Genomic DNA, 22,068 nt, shown 5'->3' on the forward strand with positions numbered 1-22,068 from the left:
TAAGTTGGTAAAACTTGGAAATATAAATTATTGACATTTAGGGCAATTATGTAGGCTAAGTAAGCACAACAAAGGAAGCCAGTTGTCTGCTCAAAAACAAGTTGGTGAGTTGTTGTTACTTATATCTTTAAGTTGGGGTTCAAAACAAGGGACAATAGTTCTGATAACTCTTATCTCTTTGTTGTGAAATCCGGTCATTAGCGAAAGCCAGCGGCTAACTGATGCTAGCGGGTAACTGATGTTAGCGGCATCATTCAGCACATTGCAGAAGTTAGCAGAAGTAAGGATTAAAATTATTCTAACTTATAATGTAAAATTATAAATTAGTACAACTTACAGTTCAAAATCAGAATTCAGAGTTGAGCAAACTCAAAAACAAAACTTAAAATATTAAGTTTAATTGTCCGACTTAAAATTTTATTGAAGTTTGTTGCCTTGAAATTTTGAATTCACCCTACTTTTCTTTTTTTTGCAGTGTTGCTTATTGCTACCATAAATGAATCACTGACCAAATCATGGTTTAATGTGGCGTGTTTGGGTAAAACTTGTTGAAGGTGTCCATCCAAAAAAAAAGGATACAATTACGTCAATGCTGAGTTAGAACAGCTCCCCTTTTGTGACCTCAGTGTATTTTAAATCTCCATCTCAAGACTACAAAAGCTCCAGCGGACGACCAGCAGCTCCTCCCTCACCACAGCTTATGTCATCCACTCTTTATAATCGTCTCTCCAGCAGGTGTTCAGAAGCTGCCTGCAGCGCTCTGCTTCACTTCCCTCTCTGATCCAAACACCAGCAGCACACAGAGACAGACAGGTGTGAAAAGAAGCAGCATGAAGTGCCTGAACAACCGTGCTGAAAGCCACCTGACTGGGCAGGTGGAGCTGGACAGCGTTGGTAACGGAGCCTGGGTGAACCAGGGCTACTGCGGCTCCCCTCCGCCCCTGCCCCGAGCTGTCAGCACCATCTACAACCCCCAGCCGCTCTTCCAGGGCTCCATGGACAGCATGTACAAACTGGACGGCCCCAGCCCGTTCCCTGAGGAACCTCCATCCACAGACCAAAGCCTGGTGAAGAAACAAAGGGGCTGCTGCTCTTTTATCAAAGGTAGGAACCCACTCACACTGTAAAAAAAAAAAAAAACCTGTTGTTTTTAAGGTAAAAAACTGGCAGCTGTGGTTGCCAGAACGTTACCGTAATAAATACGGTGCAACTTTTTTCTAATATTACGGTAAAAAGATATTGACACTGTTGATTTCACGTTTAAGATTGCATTTATTCCATTTTTTACCGTATAAATAAAAGGTTTTTCTGTCAAAAGATTTGACATATAATTGACAAGAAAATACTTATAAATACGCAGTTTTTCACCGCAAGATTTTACAGTGAAAAACTGCTAAACCACGACAGTAAAAGACCGTAAAATGATAAATGGGTTAATTCAGTTTCAGTAACAATGTAACATCGTAAATGTATGCATCAGCCAAAACAGTACTTTTTACAGTTTTGTTTTTTGAAAAACACATTACTCCACTGTAAAATACACTGTAATATGTATTTAATGTAATATATATACAAGCCGCCACTGTAATTTTTGCATTTATCTTTTGTAAAAGATACTTTTTCTCACTTTTAAATGTACTAAATACCATATGTCTAACAAAATTATACTGTAATATTTAATGGTAAAATCTTTAAGTCATGCGTTTTCATTTATAAAGTATTTTCTTGTCAATTATATGGCAAAACAGCGTTTCTTTTGATGGAAAAAACTTTTATTTATACAGTAAAAAAAAGAATAAAATGGCAATCTCAAACGTGAAATCAACAGTGCATTTTACCATAATATAAAAAAAAAACGGTAAAGTTCTGGCAACCACAGCTGCCGGTTTTTTACCGTAAAAACAACAGGCTTTTTTTTACAGTGCAGCTCAGATTACAACACATATTAAAACATTATTATTTTATTTTTTTTTCGACATTTAAAACACTTTATTTACCCCAAAGGTGTCATCTTTGGACCTGCAAATCACCGAATCGAAGCTCAAAGAGACAGAAGTGCAGTCCCACTTGAGAAAGTCTAATTTAAAAGTGATTTATGCTGGAACAAGTTTAGGTACTTGACTAAAAAATACAGTATTCAGGCTCTTTATGAAGCAAAATAATCTGCAAGATGAATGAGAATCAGCACTCTAGCAGCGTTTGTGTCTCAGAAAGCTTTGATTTGGTGATTTGCAGATCAACAACATGTATTTCTGTTATATCTGACTTCTGCACAGCTAGTTTAATAAATATGGATGACACCTTGGAGACTTCCTTGGTTCTGGTTCTGTCTGGACCGATACAATCAACTGATATGACTCAATGTTTTTTTTAATATATTGACCATCTTGTAGCCTAATTTAGGTCTTAATTGGAACACCAGCTACTTTATTTTAACCCAGGGTCAAGGTTGATACAGCCTCTGCATGAAAGGCATGACATTTTGTATTTTTGTATTTTATTTTTTTTAATTTTATCTTTATTGAGGTCAACAGGTTACATACAACATAGGATATTTTCTCTTCTTAAAAAAAAAAACATAATTTCTCTTATATGTACAGGTTCCTGATACATAGGAAAAGCAAAGAAAGGAAAAGAAAACTAAATCATAGAAAAGATAACCATCAGGATTTTCATTCTGTATCCATAGATCAGTATCCATCAACATCAGTTTTCTTCCCAGACCCAATTTTTTAACATTTTTATGTATTAACATTATGAACAGTTCGAACATAAGAGGGAGTTTCACTTTAATTCTCTGAAAGAAAATAAATAAAGAAAAAGGGACATGCATACACATAGATAATTACAACAAGACAAAAACAAAAAATACTCAAAATCTGATTTTAGGCCTATATGATCAACATACCCAGTCCATTTAGACCATATTCTAGAAAATTTGTCAGTCTGGATTTTGAGGGAGTAGGATAACTTTTCCATTGTATATATATCATGGACCACATCTAGCCATTCTCCTATTGTAGGTGGGTCTTGTTTTAACCACCTTCTTGAAATTTTGTATTTTAATGACATAAAACTCTGTCATTTGTCCGTAGGCTTGTGGGGCACAACGTTGACTGAAAACACCTCAAACAACAGAGAATTGTTTGTCCGGACCACGCTACGGGAGCTCCTGGTCTATCTGGTGTTCCTGGTGGATATATGTCTCTGTAAGTACTCTTTTGAACTATTCTGTTCAAAACTTTACATTTGTAATATGGATGTCTATGCTTGTCAAAAATCATGATCAGTAGCCTCGCTGAACAGTTCTTCTTCATTCTTAGTGCTTCTCTGACATGCAGTATTGCACAGGAACGTGTTTTATACACCTTGGACATTTAGATATGTAGAGGGAAGTTGTAAAAAAAATGATTTAGAATGAAAAAGAATAGAGTAGTTTTATTTGTCACTGCACAGAAGTACAGTAGAATTAAAAAGAGCAGCTCTTGTTTTTTCGTGCAACAGAATACAATGAATGAAACATAATAAACATTTTTTTTTAAAACCTATAAAAAAGCACAAGAAGAAGAAGGGGAAGATATGTAGATATGTAGAGGGAAATTGTGGAAACCTGATTTAGAATGAAAAAGAATAGAATAGTTTTATTTGTCACTGCACAGAAGTACAGCAGAATTAAAAAGAGCAGCTCTTGTTTTAGTGCAACAGAATACAATGACTGAAACACAGTAAAAAAAATAAAAGAAAACCTATAAAAAAGCACAAGAAGAAGAAGAAGGGGAAGCAGCCAGTTTGTGATATTTAAAAGGGACATAATGGGAGTTATAGCACATAAAATAAATATATTGCACTGTTGTTCCACAGTATTTGAGATGTTTACTGTTTTTTTTATTTATTTCTTAGAGGTGTTCATAGCAATGACAGCTCTCAGGTAGAAACTTTAAGCTCCTGAGCTACTTTCCTGAATTTAATACATATATATATATATATATTTTTTAATTTATTTATTTTTTTTTTTTTTATTGTTAAGCTGTCATGCCCGCTTGAAAATGACCAAAGACGGTATGTACCAGAATGGATACTTTTCTCTCCTTAATGGACCATAACGTGACAGATTGGAAATTTGTCTCAAATACTAAATCCAACATAGTGAATTATGATGAAGTGAATTTCATTTTTTGTGTGGATTTCCTTAATTTATTTATCTCATGTCGACTTGAATAAATTTCAGCAATTAGTTTTAAATTTATCACTTGTTTAACTATATTTTCAAATATCCTTTTTACCTAAAACAGTACCATATTGTTCAGTTTTAAACATTCGACTCAATTACTTCTGCTGCATTCCTGCTTTTTAAAACAATTAGAGAGTTTACATTTAAGGCTCCTTTAGACTGGAGTAACTTGCCTTCAAATATATGATCCTTAGTATAATAACTTTATTTATATAGCAACTTTTTAAAAACAGCAGCTTACAAAGTGCTTTGACGGAGAGCAGATGAATTCATAAGGCTAAAAACAATTCTTTCATGGAAAGAAAAACAATAAAAGACAGAGCAGGAACAATCACAAGACATTCTCAGATACACAGAAAATAAAAGGTAAAAGGAGTAAAAAAGTAAAAAGTAAAGTTCAAAAACATGCACTAGAGAATGTATGTGAATGTATGTGGGAATATGGGAGGGTAGAGAAGGGGGCTGTCTGTGAATGGCTGTGAATAGCTGGACAAGTATGTTTTATTTTGTCTTGTATTATGTTAGAACTCTATTTGCCTTTATTTATTCATTTTTAATTTATAAGCACCAAGAGGACTGCCATCCAATTTCGTTGTATTTTTGTGCAATGACAATAAAGAATTCTATTCTATTCTATTCTAAAATGAGTAGTAAAATAGAAAACATTACATAAAAGCAATTCTGTAAAAGTGGGTTTAAAGAAGTGATTTAAAAGAAGTTAAAGTAATTTAACTTCTTTTAAATCAAGTTAAGTTAGTTATTTTCACAAGTTAAAAATTATTTGTCTTCCTATTTTAAGTTAAATTGTACATGATTCACATGGCACAATGCTACACCTACAATACACTGTATTTTTTTAAATATATATTTTTGCTGGCAAACATTTGTTTTCGGCCTCTCTGAGTAGTTATAATGTTCTCTTCTTTCTATTGTCATGTTTTTTTGTTTTTTTTACTTTTTCAATTGAACAGCTGATTGTTTTATTGTATTAGTTTTTTCTATGACTTGAACATCTTTGTCCCATAAATTCATGTTTGTATTTTATGTAAGGACACCCTGGATAAAAAGATGATTCATCTCAGGGTTTTTTCCCCTAATGAATAAACTTGTACAATAACTGAGTGCTCACTGTTTAGTTTTGCACTCATTTTAACATTTTTAACACCATATTAAGTATGTTAATGATTTTGAAATCATTCATATACCTTGAAGAAATTGGTTTAAAACATTTAACGATTAAATATGTATGTAAATGGTTAATAATTGGTTTATAAACAATCTATAAACATCACTTAGATGCTTATTGTAAAGTGTTACCTATGTTTTTGCTGGCAAACCTCTCTGAGTAGTTATAATGTTCTCTTCTTTCTATTGTCATGTGTTTTTTTTTACTTTTTCAATGGAACTGTTGATTGTTTTATTGTATTCGTTTTGTGGGACATCTTTGTCCCAAAATTCATGTTTGTATTTTACGTAAGGACACCCTGGATAAAAAGATGATTCATCTCAGGGTTTTTTTTCCCCCTAATGAATAAACTTGTACAATAACTGAGTGCTCACTGTTTAGTTTTGCACTCATTTTAACATTTTAACACCATATTAAGTATGTTAATGATTTTGAAATCATTCATATGCCTTGAAGAAATTGGTTTAAAACATTTAACGATTAAATATGTATGTAAATGGTTAATAATTGGTTTATAAACAATCTATAAACATCACTTAGATGGTTATTGTAAAGTGTTACCTATATTTTTTGCTGGCAAACATTTGTTTTCGGCCTCTCCGAGTAGTTATAATGTTCTCTTCTTTCTATTGTCATGTTTGTTTTTTTTACTTTGTTTTATTGTATTCGTTTTTTCTATGACTTGAACATCTTTGTCCCATAAATTCATGTTTGTATTTTACGTAAGGACACCCTAGATAAAAAGATGATTCATCTCAGGGTTTTTTTTCTCCCTAATGAATAAACTTGTACAATAACTGAGTGCTCAGTGTTTGGCAGGGTGTTACAGTATAGGCCACTTTGGACTGTTGATTTATCTACCACAAATGCCCTCCCCATCCCTCCGCCTGAAAGCCATTGTCCGGCTGAGCATTAGGAGTGAAAGCGAACATGGGTGCTGCTCCCTGGCCTTTTAGCGATAAGAGCATTTGGCCTGCTCCATTGTTGCTTTGTCCCTGTTAAATTTACATTGTTTGAAGAGGCTATTTGCGTCAAGCCAGCGTGCTCTCTCTTCAAACAAATTACGGTTTCTAATCTGGATCCATTTGACGGCAGGGACACAAACGCAGCCAAACAACAAGTCTTCAATGAGACATTGCGTGTGTGTGTGTGTGTCAGGTTCGGAGTAGTCTTATCTGGTGCTGCTGAATGGGGCCGACATTTACAGCCCAGCCTGAGCAAAGCCAGATAGGAATCAATGATTGGCTGTTAACAATGTGATCTTGTGAGTTTTTCTTGTGTGATTTTGTAGCATGCTGGGAATGTTTTTTATTTATCTCTGCTTAAGTGAACATATTGTTAGACTTTTATTTAGCAGTGGGTGACCTATTTGTGTTTTTGTTTTGTTCTGTGTATTTGTTGTTCGCTTCCATTTTTATTTATTTAATTATTAATTTTATTTTATTTTATTTTATTTTATTTTTTTTTATTTTATATTTATTTTATGTATTATTTTTATTATTATTATTATTATTTTACTTGTTACACTTGACACTGTTTTGACTCTCGTAATGTCATCTCTTGATTTTGTTATGTCACTGAAAAATCAATAAACAAATGTTTAAAAAAAACAAAAAAACAATGTGATCACGTTGTCTTTCAGTGACATACGGGATGACGAGCTCCAGCACCTATTACTACACTAAAGCCATGACGGACCTGTTTGTGAATACAGCCGGTGAAAGTGGGGTTAAGTTTCAGTCCATTAGCACCATGGCCGACTTCTGGACTGTGAGTTCTTCTCTAGATTCCTTCCTCAATGTTTACCACACTGTAAAAAATAATCTGTTTAATTTACGGTAAAATAACGGCAGCTGTGGTCGCCAGAACTTCACCGTAAAAAAAAAGCGAGTGGGTTTTCTACTGTAAATTTAAATGTAAATACAATCAAAAACTGCAATTTAGACTGAATATTCCTGTTGTTTTTAGGGTAATTGTGTCCTTGTGACATTATGGTATGTCTCAGTTAATTTTTCATGAATTGTTTTACATTTTTACAGTAAAACTGTGTTTTCTAAAATTTTGTACTATTCCTTGATTTACGGTAATTTAAAGTGTCTGTTACGGTGATATGCAATTTTTTATTTTACGCCCTATTTGTCATGCAATTTGACAGTGTTTTACTGTAATTTCTACAAATATTTTTTACAGTGCACACTGTAAAAAAATAATCTGTTTAATTTACGGTAAAATACCGGCAGCTGTGGTTGCCAGAACTTCACCGTAAAAATGACAGTGAGTGGGTCTCCTACTGTAAATTTAAATGTAAATATCAACAAAAACGGTAATTTAGACTGAATATTCATGTTATTTTTAGGGGAATTGTGTCATTCATTCACACATCATGGTATTTCTCCATTAATTTCACATGAAAATGTTATATTTTTACAGCAAAACTGTGTGTTTCCTACAGTTAATGACAATAAGAGTTCTATTGCTATGTGCTATTCTTTGATTTTGGGTAATGAAAAGTGTCTACTACTGTGATATACAATTTTTAATTTTACGCCCTATTTCTGATCTAATTTGACAGTGTTTTACAGTCATTTCTACAAACATTTTTTACAGTGCACAGTGAGAAATTAACTTAAACATCTTAGCCTGCACCCGTTCTCTCTGTGACAGTACTCACAGGGCCCGTTGCTGGACGGCCTCTACTGGACTAAATGGTACAACAACCAGTCCCTGGACAGCGGGGACCAGTCCTTCATCTACTACGAGAACATGCTTCTGGGAGTCCCCAGAATGAGGCAGATCAAGATCATGAACAACTCCTGCAAGGTCCACGGCGACTTCAAAAACGAGATCACAGGATGTTTCGACGTTTACAGCGACAAGAAGGAGGACGACCTCAGCTTCGGACTCGTCAATGGAAGCGCGTAAGCTGCTCACTGTTTTTCCTGCAGGGCTACTTTGAGAACGCAGTAAGACTCGAGAGAGGTTTAGAAAAAAGGTCTTCTTCAGTATCCTTTATTTAACCAGGTAAAAAAACTAATTGAGTTTACATTTACATTTAGTCATTTAGCAGACGCTTTTATCCAAAGCGACTTACAGAAAAGGGAAACAAACAAGGTATAGTGTGATAAGAGGCGTTAGTGCAGAAATAAGTGCTAGTGATGATTCTTTAAGGCAGGGGTGTCAAACTCAAATACACAATGGGACAAAATTTTAAACTTGAATAAAATCGCGGGCCAACATTGAACAAATAAACCTTTTAATATATACCAAACATGTTTTGCTTTAACATTAAATATGGAACCAGCAACGCTTATAAACATATAATACCGGCGGGTCAGCTTTTATAGTACAATAATAATGTAATAATTTGGTATTGCCTCACGGGCCAAATAAAATTACACTGCGGGCCAAATTTGGCCCGCGGGCCAGAGTTTGACACCCCTGCTTTAAGGAGTAGAATTGTTGTGTGGTGCTAGAAGAGAAGATCAATCAGTCAATCAATCAAACTTTATTTTTATAGCGCTTTTCATACATATAAATGCAACTCAAAGTGCTTTACAAAAGCCATCTCCCTTTCTCAAACCAAGAACCAAAAATGTCTTCAGGAGTTTTTTAAAGGTAGAAGGGGATGTTCCTGCTCTGGTAGGAACTGGTAGTGCGTTCCACCAACGGGGAACAAGAAATGCAAAGAGTCTGGATTGCCTTTGACGAATGGGTGTCAGAGCCAGGTGCCGTTCATTGGAAGAGCACAGCGGTAGTGAGGTAACATATGCAGGCCGTTCAAGTAGCTGGGTGCAGTACTGGAGACAACTTTGTAGGCATTAAAGATTTGAATTTGATGCAGGCTGCAACAGGTAGCCAGTGGGGATCAATGAGCTCTTTTCCAAGACACAAACAAAATACAGTCACAAACTACAAGAAAAAAAAGAGTTGGATTGCGTGATTACACAGTGCAATCACAAGATCCAATTGAGCTTATTTCTGTGTCTTTTAAAATTGACTTGAATTCCCCCAGAGTTACAAGACGGGTCAATAGGCGTGTTTCCACTGAGTACTTTCTGAGTACTTTTTGGAGAACGAGTGTTTTGGCTCCGCCCACTAGTTAGTTCCTCTTTGCCTCTGTTCCCATACAGGTAATTTTGTAAACTGACATGGCAAGCAGTGTTGCCAACTTAGCGACTTTGTTGCTATATTAAGCGACTATTATAGCTACTCTTTTTCAAAAAAGTGACGACAAATCTAGTGACTTTTTCTGGTGTTACTGGAGGCTTTTGGAGACTTGTTCCTATTCTTCTTAACAAGTATTAGACACCGTCCCAAAGCACTCACAAGCGGCCCAGTCCTCCTGCAATGGTCTCTCCCAGCTGCAGTTAGAGCCGGAGATGTTAAACCCCTCAGCGTCACGCCTCAACCGTCAACTAGTTAATAGCGGCTCAGAGAAGTATCTACCTGAGACGGGTACTTTCTGAGCCGCTAATTGAGCCGTTAACCGGTGATCTTGGGCGGATCCTCTCTCCCAAGCCACACCCATAGCGGCTCACTAGAGGGAGAAGAACCTAATAGAAACACGCCTAATTTCAAGTACTTCTGCACATCATTCCAGGTAGACGGGGCAGTAAATTTAAAAGCCTTTTTGCCCAGTTCAGTTCTGACTCTCGGGACGTACATCTGTATGATGTCCAGAGAATCAGGACATTTCTTCTTCTTCCTTGCAGCTGGAGCTACCACACAGAGAAAGAAGTCAAAGGTTCCTCTCACTGGGGCTTGCTGACCACATACAGTGGAGCGGGATATTACCAAGACCTGAGTCGCATCAAAGAGGAGAGCTCCACCATACTGGAGGAACTGGTGACCAACCTTTGGCTCGACCGAGGAACCAGAGCAGCCTTCATCGACTTCTCCACATACAACGCCAACATCAACATGTTCTGTGTCATCAGGTAAAGAGAGCTGCTGACTAGGGACGGCATGAATTAATCGATGATCGATCAATGGTTGATAAAAATGTGGTCGATCATGTGGAATTTTTAATAGATCTGTGTATTTTTTAATTCTGCGGCTGAGAATTAAGTTGGATAAAGCTACAGTTTGCAAACTGAAAGTTGCAATAACAATAACAAAACACACAGAAATAGAAGAGTATGAATTTGAGCAAAACTATCTTACTGTATCAAACCTTGCTAGCATGAATTACTAGGTTTCATTTTATCCAAAACTTATTTAAACACATTTAAATATGCAAGATTACTGTGAAAACTAACCTCATGCCTCTTCAGGGACTAAAACATAAAACATTGAACTCCTTGACGTTATCTTTACAGTATCACCTCACTTGAGTTAGTTTTACAATCGACAGGATCAAGTCTCTTTTTATCCTTTCAAAATAAAAGCATCCGTTATCAAAACAGGCTTTTGCAAAGCACTGAATATACAGTCATGGAAAAAATTATTAAACCGCTCGTTTTCTTCAATTTCTTGCTCATTTTAATGCCTGGTACTACTAAAGGTACATTTGTTTGGACGAATATAATAATAAAATAGCTCATAAGAGTTTAATTTAAGAGCTGATATCTAGCCATTACCCATGATTTTCTTGATAATGATTGTGGTTATTATCAAGAAAACCGTGGAAATTGAAGAAAAAGGGTGGTCTAATAACTTTTTCCATGAGTATATATCTTTTATTTTGCGCATATACATGCAGCGATTAATCAATTAATTGATCATTAACTTTATAGATAATGGAGTTGGCTGGTTTCTTCCAAAAGCCCATCCCTACTACTGACAATATCCACTTATTGATCACTGTAAAAATGTTTGTAGAAATAACAGTAAAACACTGTCAAATACATCAGAAATGGGGTGTAAAATAAAAAATTGTACATCACCGTATTAGACACCATTAATTACCGTAAATCAAAGAATAGCACAAACCTTTTACTTTTTCTGTCATAAACTGGAAGAAACACACAGTTTTGCTGTAAAAATATAACATTTTCACACAAATTTATGGAGAAACACCATGATGTGTGAATAAATGACACAATTACCCTAAAAATAATAATTATTATTCAGTCTAAATTAGTTTTTTACTGATATTTACATTCAAATTTAGAATAGACAATCCACTCACTGTATTTTTTACGGTGAAATTCTGGCAACCACAGCTGCCGGTATTTTTCCGCAAATTAAACAGATTATGTTTTACAGTGTATGCACTGGCTGACCAACATTGTGTCCACTCGTTCAGGTTGGTGGTTGAATTCCCAGCGACTGGTGGGGCGATCCCTTCCTACCAGATCAGAACAGTGAAACTGATCCGCTACATCACCTACTGGGATTTCTTCATCCTGGGCTGCGAGATGGTCTTCTGCTTATTCATCCTCTATTACGTCGTGGAGGAGATTCTTGAGCTGCGAATCCACAAACTCGCTTATTTCAAAAGCATCTGGAACATATTGGATATTGTCGTCATAATGGTAAGAAAAGGGTAATTCTTATTTGATTTAGGAACAGTTTTCTGTTTAGCTTTGCATCTAAGAAATTATTCTCCTTCCCAGCTCGCCATCGTTGCCATTGTATTCAATATCTTCCGAACCGTCAAAGTGGACAAATTGCTTGGTAAACTGCTGGAGCAACCTGGTATCTACGCCGATTTTGAATTTCTGGCCTTCTGGCAAATGCAGTACAACAACATGAATGCAGTGAACTTGTTCTTTGCATGGATCAAGGTACTGACATCTTTCACTCCAACACATTATTTAGAAAAATAATCCGGTTTTACACTGTAAAAAAAGATAAACAACAACTACTCAATAAAATTGAGGCAACAGATTGCATGCAATATTATTAATTAAATCTAACTACGTCACAAGTTGAGTTAATAACAACTTAACAGGAAGTGCCTGTCAATTAAAAAAAGACTAATTCTATTGTGTTGGATTCATTCAAAATTCTCTTGATTTAGAATTACATACATTTTTTGGGTAATTTTGTGTCTTTTTTTAAATAATTTTGTGTCTTTTTTTTGGTAATTTTGCGTCTTTTTTGGTAATGAGTGTCTTTTTAAAATAATTTTGTGTCTTTTTTTGGTAATTTTATGTCTTTTTCTAATCATTTTGTGTCTTTTTTATAGTAATTTTGTGTATTTTTGGGTCATTTTGTGTCTTTTTTGGGTCATTTTGTGTCTTTTTTAAGTAATTTAGTGTTTTAATTCTATTGTGTTGGATTCATTCAAAGTTCTCTTGATTTAGAATTACATACACATAAAGATTATATTTAATGTGATCAAAATAAGTAGATTCTATCTCAAACATTTTTATATCAAAGTTACTTAAACAACTGCCTCAAAATCAAGGACACATTTATATTTAATACATTTTATCAAATATATTAAGTAAAATGAAATGACTACAGAATAATTTATTACAGTATAGCATCATCCCATGTGTTCTTCTTGTTCTTCAGGTCTTCAAGTACATCAGTTTTAACAAGACCATGACTCAGCTGTCCTCCACGCTGGGTCGATGTGCTAAAGATATCTTGGGCTTCGCCATCATGTTCTTCATCGTGTTCTTCGCCTATGCACAACTTGGATATTTGCTCTTTGGGACGGAAGTTGATTCTTTCAGCACCTTCGTCAAGTGCATGTAAGCAGTGCCCACAATAACTGCCCAGCAGGAAATAATTAAAAAGGATGATTGAGCATTAATAAATCAACCTTTTTTCTTTTTTTATTTCTGCAGCTTCACACAGTTCAGGATTATTCTGGGAGACTTTGATTACGACGCTATCGATCGTGCTAACAGAGTTCTCGGGCCGATCTACTTTGTCACCTACGTGTTCTTTGTTTTCTTTGTTTTATTGGTAAGTTGTTCTGCTACACAAGATTAGTTATTTTAATGATGGCAATAATATACATCCTTCACAGCAGCTATTCTCAACCTTGGGGTCGGGACCCCAATTGGGGTCGCGAGATGATTTCTGGGGGTCGCCAAATCATTTTGGAATTCAGCTCTGTCTCCACTGTGTTAAAGTGTTCATGTGTTAATGTGTTTTAGTCTTTTTGGTCACTTTATGTCTTTTTTTGGTCATTGTGGGGTTTTTTTGTCCTTTTGTGTCTTTTTTTGATCATTTTGTGGTCAATTTGTGTCTTTTTTTTTGTCATTTTGTTTCTTTTTTTGGGTCATTTTGTGTCATTTTTGGTCATTTTGTGTCTTTCTTGGTCAATTTGTGTCTTTTCTTTGGTCATTTTGTGTCTTTTTTTGGTCATTTTGTGTCTTTTCTGGTCATTTTGTGTCTTTTTTGGTCAATTTATGTCTTTTCTTTGGTCATTTTGTGTCTTTTTTTGGTCATTTTGTGTCTTTACTGGTCATTTTGTGTCTTCTTTGCTCAATTTGTGTCTTTTTTGATAATTTTGTGGTCAATTTGTGTCTTTTTTTAGTCATTTTGTGTATTTTTTTGGTAATTTAGTTTCTTTTTTTGGGTCATTTTGTGTCTTTTTTCCTGGTATTTTTGTGTCTTTACTGGTCATTTTGTGTCTTTTTTGCTCAATTTGTGTCTTTTTTTGATAATTTTGTGGTCCATTCGTGTCTTTTTTGGTCATTTTCTTTCCTTTTTTTGGTAATTTTGTTTCTTTTTTGGGTGATCTGAACTGTGCATGTGAGATTGTGTTCAGTGAGTGGGGGTCACGGACAACATGCATGTTAAATTGGGGGTCGAGACTCAAAAAGGTTGAGAACTACTGCTTTACAGAACAAGCACACACAGTAGTCTTAGTAGCTGACTCAGTCACATAAATTCACTCGTTTTAAGCTCCCATCTATATAAATATCTCATAAATATGACATTAAATACAGTTATTTCTAGAATCTTGTTTGTACAAATTTACATTTACAGACCTTTTGTTTTCAAATTCAGTTAGTTTTAGTTAGTTTTTAGAGTGAGTTCATTAGTTTTAATTAGTTTTTATTTTTTGGAAAATGCTTAGTTTTAGTTTAGTTTTTATTAGTTTTAGTGTTAGTTTTAGTTTTTTTGTAATGGGGTATTTGTTGGGTGCCAGATTCAATAAGGTCACAATAAATGTTTCCTTTGTTTCCTTTGTCTGATCCATCTCAGCCCCAATAACTTTATTAAGTCATAAAACCAGATAGATTAAATAGATTTAATATCAACCAAAAGAATTACGTATGAAAAAAGTTGACAAAGACGAAAACTAAGGACATTTTCACTGTAATTTTAGTTAGTTTTAGTTAGTTTTGTAACCACAAAATACAGTTTCAGTTAGTTCTCGTTTTTTTAAAAACTCTCGTTTTTATTTTTATTTCAGTTAACAAAAATGTTTTTTCAATTCTAGTTTTCGTTATTTCGTTAGTTTCCGTTAACTATAATAACCTTGGAGCTCACACACTGATTTCACATTGATAATTTAGTGCACCGTGTGTAAAATAACCTAATATTAACACATTATTTTTAATTAAAAGATCCTCATTATCTCTACGTATCTGTCCCTCAGAACATGTTTCTGGCCATCATAAACGACACATACTCTGAGGTGAAGGAGGAGCTCTCCTCCCAAAAAGACGAGCTACAGATTACAGACATTATCAAACAGGTAAAGACAATCAGATTAATGTAAAAATGAATACATCTACAGTACAGGCCAAAAGTTTGGACACACCTTCTTATTCAATGCGTTTCCTTTATTTTCATGACTATTTACATTGTAGATTCATCAAAACTATTAATGAACACATGTGGAATTATGTACTTAACAAAAAAGTGTGAAATAACTGAAAACATGTCTTATATTCTAGTAAGCAAAGGGTGGTTACTTTGAGGAATCTAAAATACAAGACATGTTTTCAGTTATTTCACACTTTTTTTGTTAAGTACATAATTCCATATGTGTTCATTCATAGTTTTGATGCCTTCAGTGAGAATCTACAATGTAAATAGTCATGAAAATAAAGAAAACGCATTGAATGAGAAGGTGTGTGTCCAAACTTTTGGCCTATACTGTACGTATGATGTTTTGCAAGAATTATATCCAAATTGCTTTTCTCTTGTACTTCAGAGCTATATGAAGACATTCACAAAGTTGAAACTTAAAAAGGAGAAAATATCAGATGTTCAGAAGGCGCTACGATCTGGATCTGGAGAAATTGAATTCAAGGATTTCAGAGAAACTCTGAAAGAGTAAGTGACAGATATCAACACAAAAAGTAAAACGCTAACTGCAGTGTTAAACATAACCCTCACCGCTCTGATGATCTCGTAGGATGGGACATGCTGATCATGAAATCACTGAAGCCTTCTCACGCTTTGACCACGACGGAAACCACATTCTAGACGAAGACGAACAAGAGAAGATGAAAATCGAGCTGGAGGAAAAGAGGGTTTGTGTGATACACTGTAAAAAATGTTGGTAACACTTTACAATAACCATCATTTATAAATGGTAAACAGATTAATGTTTAATCATCATTTATAAACCATTTATAGGCCATTTAGAATGGTAAATACATCATTTATTACTGTTTAACTAACTAATATACCATCTATTAGCCATTTATAAATGCTTTAATGTAAATTTATAATTAATTTACCATTAACAAACAATCACATTTAATGAATAGTTTATTAATAGTTTTAGTTTCACTCATTATTACATTTTTAACACCATATTTAGTATGTTAATGATTTTGAAATGATTCATATACCTTTAAGAAATTGGTTGAAAACATTTAAAGATTAAATATGTATATAGCACTTTGTAAATGGTTAATAATTGGTTTATAAACCATCTATAAACATTATTTAGTCGGTTATTGTAAAGTGTTACCAAAATGTTTGTAGAAATAACAGTAAAAAACTGTCAAATACATCAGAAATGGGGCGTAAAATTAAAAATTGTACATCCTCATATTAGACACCATTAATTACGGTAAATCAAAGAATAGCACAAACTTTTACTTTTTCTGTCATAAACTGGAAGAAACACACAGTTTTGCTGTAAAAATATAACATTTTCACACAAATTTATGGAGAAACACCATGATGTGTGAATAAATGACACAATTACCCTAAAAATAATTATTATTATTCAGTTTAAATTAGTTTTTGCTGATATTTACATTTAAATTTAGAATAGACAATCCACTCACTGTATGTTTTACGGTGAAATTCTGGCAACCACAGCTGCCGGTATTTTTCCGTAAATTAAACAGATTATGTTTTACAGTGTAGACTCTACAGTTTCACTTGTTCATTTTTGTCAGAATGAATTCATGATGCTGTTCTGCATGTTTTGTCAGGATGCTCTTTGTGCTGAACTCAACAATCTTGGGATGAACTATGAGAAAGAATTACTAGAGAAGCCTCCTGTAACATCCAATGAGCAGAAGAACCACTCCAGTCACACCGTGGTGGACCGGGAACAGTTCCTAAGGTGGGAAGAGTTTTTATATTTGATTTATGCACTGGTGGAATGTAACTAAGCACTGTACTTAAGTACTATTTTGAGGTATTTGTACTTGAGTATTTAGAATGGTAAATACATAATTTATTAATGTTGAACTAACTTAATCATGTATAAATGGCAAATGGATGTATATTTATTTATAAACATGTCTATTAATGTACGTTTATAGTTACTTTACCATTAACAAACAATCAAATTATAATTAATTGTTTATAAATAGTTTTAGTTCCAAACCATTTTGATATTTTTAACTCCATATTAAGTATGTTAATGATTTTGAAATGATTCATATACCTTTAATAAATTGGTTGAAAACATTTAACGATTAAATATGTAAAGCACTGTCTTTTCCTCAAACAAGAAACATTACATTTAAATGAAAAATAATTACAATGGATGTTAACCAAAAACTGAATTACCTGTCTGTCACCATGAAAGACTGACCAGGCAGGTTCTGCACCTTGAAGCCTCTGTGGAAGGCATCACATCCAGGATGGAGTTGATTATGGAGAAACTGGGATTACAAGACAAAACCAAAGGGAAAGAAACGGCAAGGAAACTGACTGTGACCCATAATGATGTGAGTATGGAATCAAAAATCAAAAAAATATGATTTTATCCCGGAACTTATGATATTATTGCAATTTTAAGCATTTTGGTGAGTATTGCAATACAATATAGTGCGATTTAACTGTTTAACTGCATTTTGTGTCCACAAATGAAATTCAATCAAGAATTGTTTTGTCAAATAAGAGAAAATTCTCAGTCTATTCATCTCATTTCAGTCTTTTTATTTCTCCACAATGAGTCAAACCCACAGACTGACCAACAAAGTATTCAGTCAAACTGAACTGAACTGATATCAAACATGAATGGACGACAACAACTGCAGCATTTTATCAAACTTTCCTCAACTTCACTGCTCTGTATAGCTTCGATGCGGCTGTGTCCGTGAAATAACGTCGCGACAGAGTCACAAACCTGTGTTCCAGTGTCTTTAGTATGTAGCTAAAACCTTCATTTTCCACAACGTTGTATGACCTCAAGTCTTTTCAAATGAAGAAAGTAATAGACTATTTCCTTCACACATTCTGAATTGGGAGGAAGCCATGTACAGGTACATCTCAATACATTAGAATATGATGGAAAAGACCATTTCAGTTCAAGTCAAACAGCCCCAAACAAGTATTGAGTGCATATAGATGGACATACTTTTAAGAGGCCAACATTTCCATATTAAACATACTTTTTAAAATTGGTCTTTTGTAATATTCTAATTTTTAGAGACACTGAATTTTAGGTCTTCATTAAATGTAAGCCATTATAATTAGAAGAAATTAAATAAATCAAGACATGAAATGTTTCATTCTGTGTGTAATGGATCTATATAATGTGTTATTTCCACTTTTTGAATTTAATTACTGACATAAATAAACTTTTCTATGATATTCTAATTTATTGAGATGCATCTGTATGTAAAGAAGAGACTTGTTTGAACTCAGAGAGCCGATTTTCATTGAGATAGCATCACATTAGAGTTTTGAAAAATCACCATGAAACATAAAAAAATACACTTTACAGTGGTCAAATTCAAGCATTTTTCAAGGACTTTCAAGGTAATTTCCACGCTTTTCCAGTATCTGACACCTTTTGTAAATTGAATGTTTTAGATGAGTACTTACATACTAAAAGGGGCAGATTTCACTGAACCATACCAACAGTGATGGTATTACACTTTTAGGAGGAATGCTCTTCATTTCAGACAGGCTACTCATTATTTTTTACATTGAACATGTGATTATCTATAGTCTATAGATGGATATAGTCAGATTGCAAGAGAAATACAGTAAGAATTTTAAGCATTTACAAGCACTTTATCCAAAATCCAAGCACTTTTTAAACCTTGAAAATACAACTTTCAAATTCAAGCATTTTTTAAGGACTTTCATGGTCAATTTTCAAGTTTTTCCAGTATCTTACACCTGTTGCAAATTGCATGTTTTAGATGAGTACTTACATACTAAAAGGGGAGATTTCACTGAACCATAGCAACAGAGATGGTGTTACACTTTTAGGAGGAACGGTCTTCATTTCAGATAGGCTACTCATTATTTTTTACATTTAACATGTGATTATCTACAGTCTATAGATGGATATAGTCAGATTGCAAGAGAAATACAGGAAGAATTTCAAGCATTTAAAAGCACTTTATCCAAAATCCAAGCACTTTGAAACCTTGAAAATACAACTTTCAAATTCAAGCATTTTTCAAGGACTTTGATGGTCAATTTTCAAGCTTTTCCAGTATCTTACACCTGTTGTAAATTGAATGTTTTAGATGAGTACTTACATACTAAAAGGGGCAGATTTCACTACCATACCAACAGAGATGGTGTTACACTTTTAGGAGAAACGGTCTTCATTTCAGATATTTTTGCCCTATTTTTTACATTGAACATGTGATTATCTATAGTCTATAGATGGATATAGTCAGATTGCAAGAGAAATACAGTAAGAATTTCAAGCATTTACAAGAACTTTATCCAAAATCCAAGCACTTTTTAAACCTTGAAAATACAACTTTCAAATTCAAGCATTTTTCAAGGACTTTCATGGGCAATTTCCAAGCTTTTCCAGTATCTTACACCTGTTGTAAGTTGCATGTTTTAGATGAGTACTTACATACTAAAAGGGGGAGATTTCACTACCATACCAACAGAGATGGTGTTACACTTTTAGGAGGAACGGTCTTCATTTCAGATAGGCAACTATTGTTGCCCTATTTTTTACATTGAACATGTGATTATCAATAGTCTATAGATATATATAGTCAGATTGCAAGAGAAATACAGTAAGAATTTCAAGCATTTACAAGCACTTTATCCAAAATCCTTTAAACCTTGAAAATACAACTTTCAAATTCAAGCATTTTTCAAGGACTTTCATGGTCAAATTTCAAGCTTTTCCAGTATATTACACCTTTTTTAAATTGAATATTTTAGATGAGTGCTTATATACTAAAAGGGGGAGATTTCACTACCACTTTTAGGAGGAACGGTCTTCATTTCAGATAGGCTACTATTTTTGCCCTATTTTTTACATTGAACATGTGATTATCTATAGTCTATAGATGGATATAGTCAGATTGCAAGAGAAATACAGTAAGAATTTCAAGCATTTACAAGCACTTTATCCAAAATCCAAGCACTTTTTAAACCTTGAAAATACAACATTTAAATTCAAGCATTTTCAAGGATTTCAAGCACCCGTACCAACCCTGTGAATTGTAAAATCGACTTCACTTTCTTAGTTTTATTCCTATGAGTATGAAATGTTTCACTTTGGATCACCCCCATCCAGACTGATGGCACGGCTTCAGATGGCAGCGTCCTGGTGTGTGTGGACAGAGGGACGAAGGCTGAGGTGTCGACCAGGAGACCAGCAGTTCGCACCACCTCCACACATGACTGTCACATGTGATTAACCTCTGAGAAAAACACATCGTGGCTTATCTGGAAGTCAGCTGAATGGGTCGGCAATGTTTCAGAAATGTTTCATGCATCACACAAGGTTCACAGTCTGTCGAAAACTGGGCGATCAGATCAACAATATACTGACAGTATAACAAATATATAGAAGATTCACAACTCAGCTGCTCTTAACTTACAGCCACTCACTTCATGGAAATATGTAAATATTGTATAAATACATTTTGGAACTTCTTTGCTTACTAGATCAGCTGTTCTCAACCTTGGGGTCGGGACCCCAATTGGGGTCACGAGATGATTTCTGGGGGTCACCAAATCATTTTGGAAGTGAGCTCTGTCTCCACTGTGTTAAAGTCTTTTTGGTCACTTAATGTCTTTTTTTTTTGTCATTTTGTGTCTTTTTAGGTCATTTTGTGTCTTTTTTTGATCATTTTGTGTCTTTTTTTGGTCATTTTGTGTATTTTTTTGGTCATTTTGTGTCTTTTTTTGTCATTTTGTTTCCTTTTTTGGACATTTTGTGTCTTTTTTTGTCATTTTGTGTCTTTTTTTGTCATTTTGTGTCATTTTTGGACATTTTGTGTCTTTTTGGGTCATTTTGTGTCTTTTTTTAGTCATTTTGTCTTTTTTGGTCAATTTGTGTCTTTTTTTGTCATTTTGTGTCTTTTTTGGTCATTTTGTGTCTTTTTTGATCATTTTGTGGTCAATTCGTGTCTTTTTTGGTCATTTTGTTTCCTTTTTTTGGTCATTTTGTGTCTTTTTTTGGTCATTTTGTGTCTTTTTTTGATCATTTTGTGTCTTTTTTTGTCATTTTGTTTCCTTTTTTTGGACATTTTGTGTTTTTTTTAGTCATTTTGTGTCTTTTTTGGTCATTTTGTGTCTTTTTGGGTCATTTTGTGTCTTTTTTTAGTCATTTTGTGTCTTTTTTGGTCAATTTGTGTCTTTTTTTGTCATTTTGTGTCTTTTTTGGTCATTTTGTGATTTTTATTTCTTTTTTGGGTGATCTGAACTGTGCGTGTGAGATTCTGTTCAGTGAGCGGGGGTCACGTTAAATTGGGGGTCACGACTCAAAAAGGTTGAGAACTACTGCTCTAGATGACTTGCACTAAAGCTAATACAATAAACTGGATACGCTCAGATATGTAGACTACAATGTAAGTTGTAGATGAGACCTGAATCTAAATCTACATATTATTAGTGTTAGAGAGAATTTATGTAATATAATCCAATATTATGCGGTGCATAGGTGACCTGACATCGGACTAAGTGATGCTTGCTTTGCTTTAGTCGTTTAATGTCTATTAATGTTGCAGTTGAGAAAATAATTCCCTAATTATCTGTACAGGGAATAATGCTTCAGTAATTATTCATCACCTTTGTTCACTTCCATATTTACATAAAATACAAAATAATTGGATCTGGGAATCATTATCCCATTGGAGAGGAAGTTTATTTTTTTAAATGTGGTCATTATAATTCAGGTTTTGGAGAAAACACATGCTGTTTAGTGTATTATACAAAAGATCAGAACCTCAGTTTACTAATTGTTAAATATGTTTATATATATATTTACTGTGTCTGGTAGAATAACTCAAGTTCTACAGTGAATTCATGTTTCGCTTTGAGAATTTTTTGTGTCAAGCAAACTTAATTAATGTCCAATAAATATACTGAACATCCAGGTTCA

At 34.0% G+C, this 22,068-nt stretch overlaps 1 protein-coding gene across 1 annotated transcript; it reads left to right on the forward strand.

The window, feature by feature from the left end:
* Window positions 1-830: 830 nt before the first annotated feature.
* pkd2l1 (polycystic kidney disease 2-like 1) lies at window positions 831-20,437 on the forward strand. The gene is made up of 15 exons (XM_059358947.1): window positions 831-1,104; window positions 3,096-3,209; window positions 7,060-7,187; window positions 8,082-8,335; window positions 10,130-10,354; window positions 11,665-11,893; window positions 11,975-12,145; window positions 12,882-13,063; window positions 13,160-13,280; window positions 14,929-15,027; window positions 15,490-15,611; window positions 15,694-15,811; window positions 16,730-16,863; window positions 17,335-17,476; window positions 20,257-20,437. Exons 1-15 carry the CDS (start codon window positions 831-833, stop codon window positions 20,374-20,376), a joined length of 2,433 nt encoding a protein of 810 aa, XP_059214930.1. The 3' UTR covers window positions 20,377-20,437.
* Window positions 20,438-22,068: the final 1,631 nt, after the last annotated feature.

Source organism: Centropristis striata, chromosome 20 (assembly GCF_030273125.1).
Source record: "Centropristis striata isolate RG_2023a ecotype Rhode Island chromosome 20, C.striata_1.0, whole genome shotgun sequence".
Classification (NCBI taxonomy): Eukaryota; Metazoa; Chordata; class Actinopteri; order Perciformes; family Serranidae; genus Centropristis; species Centropristis striata.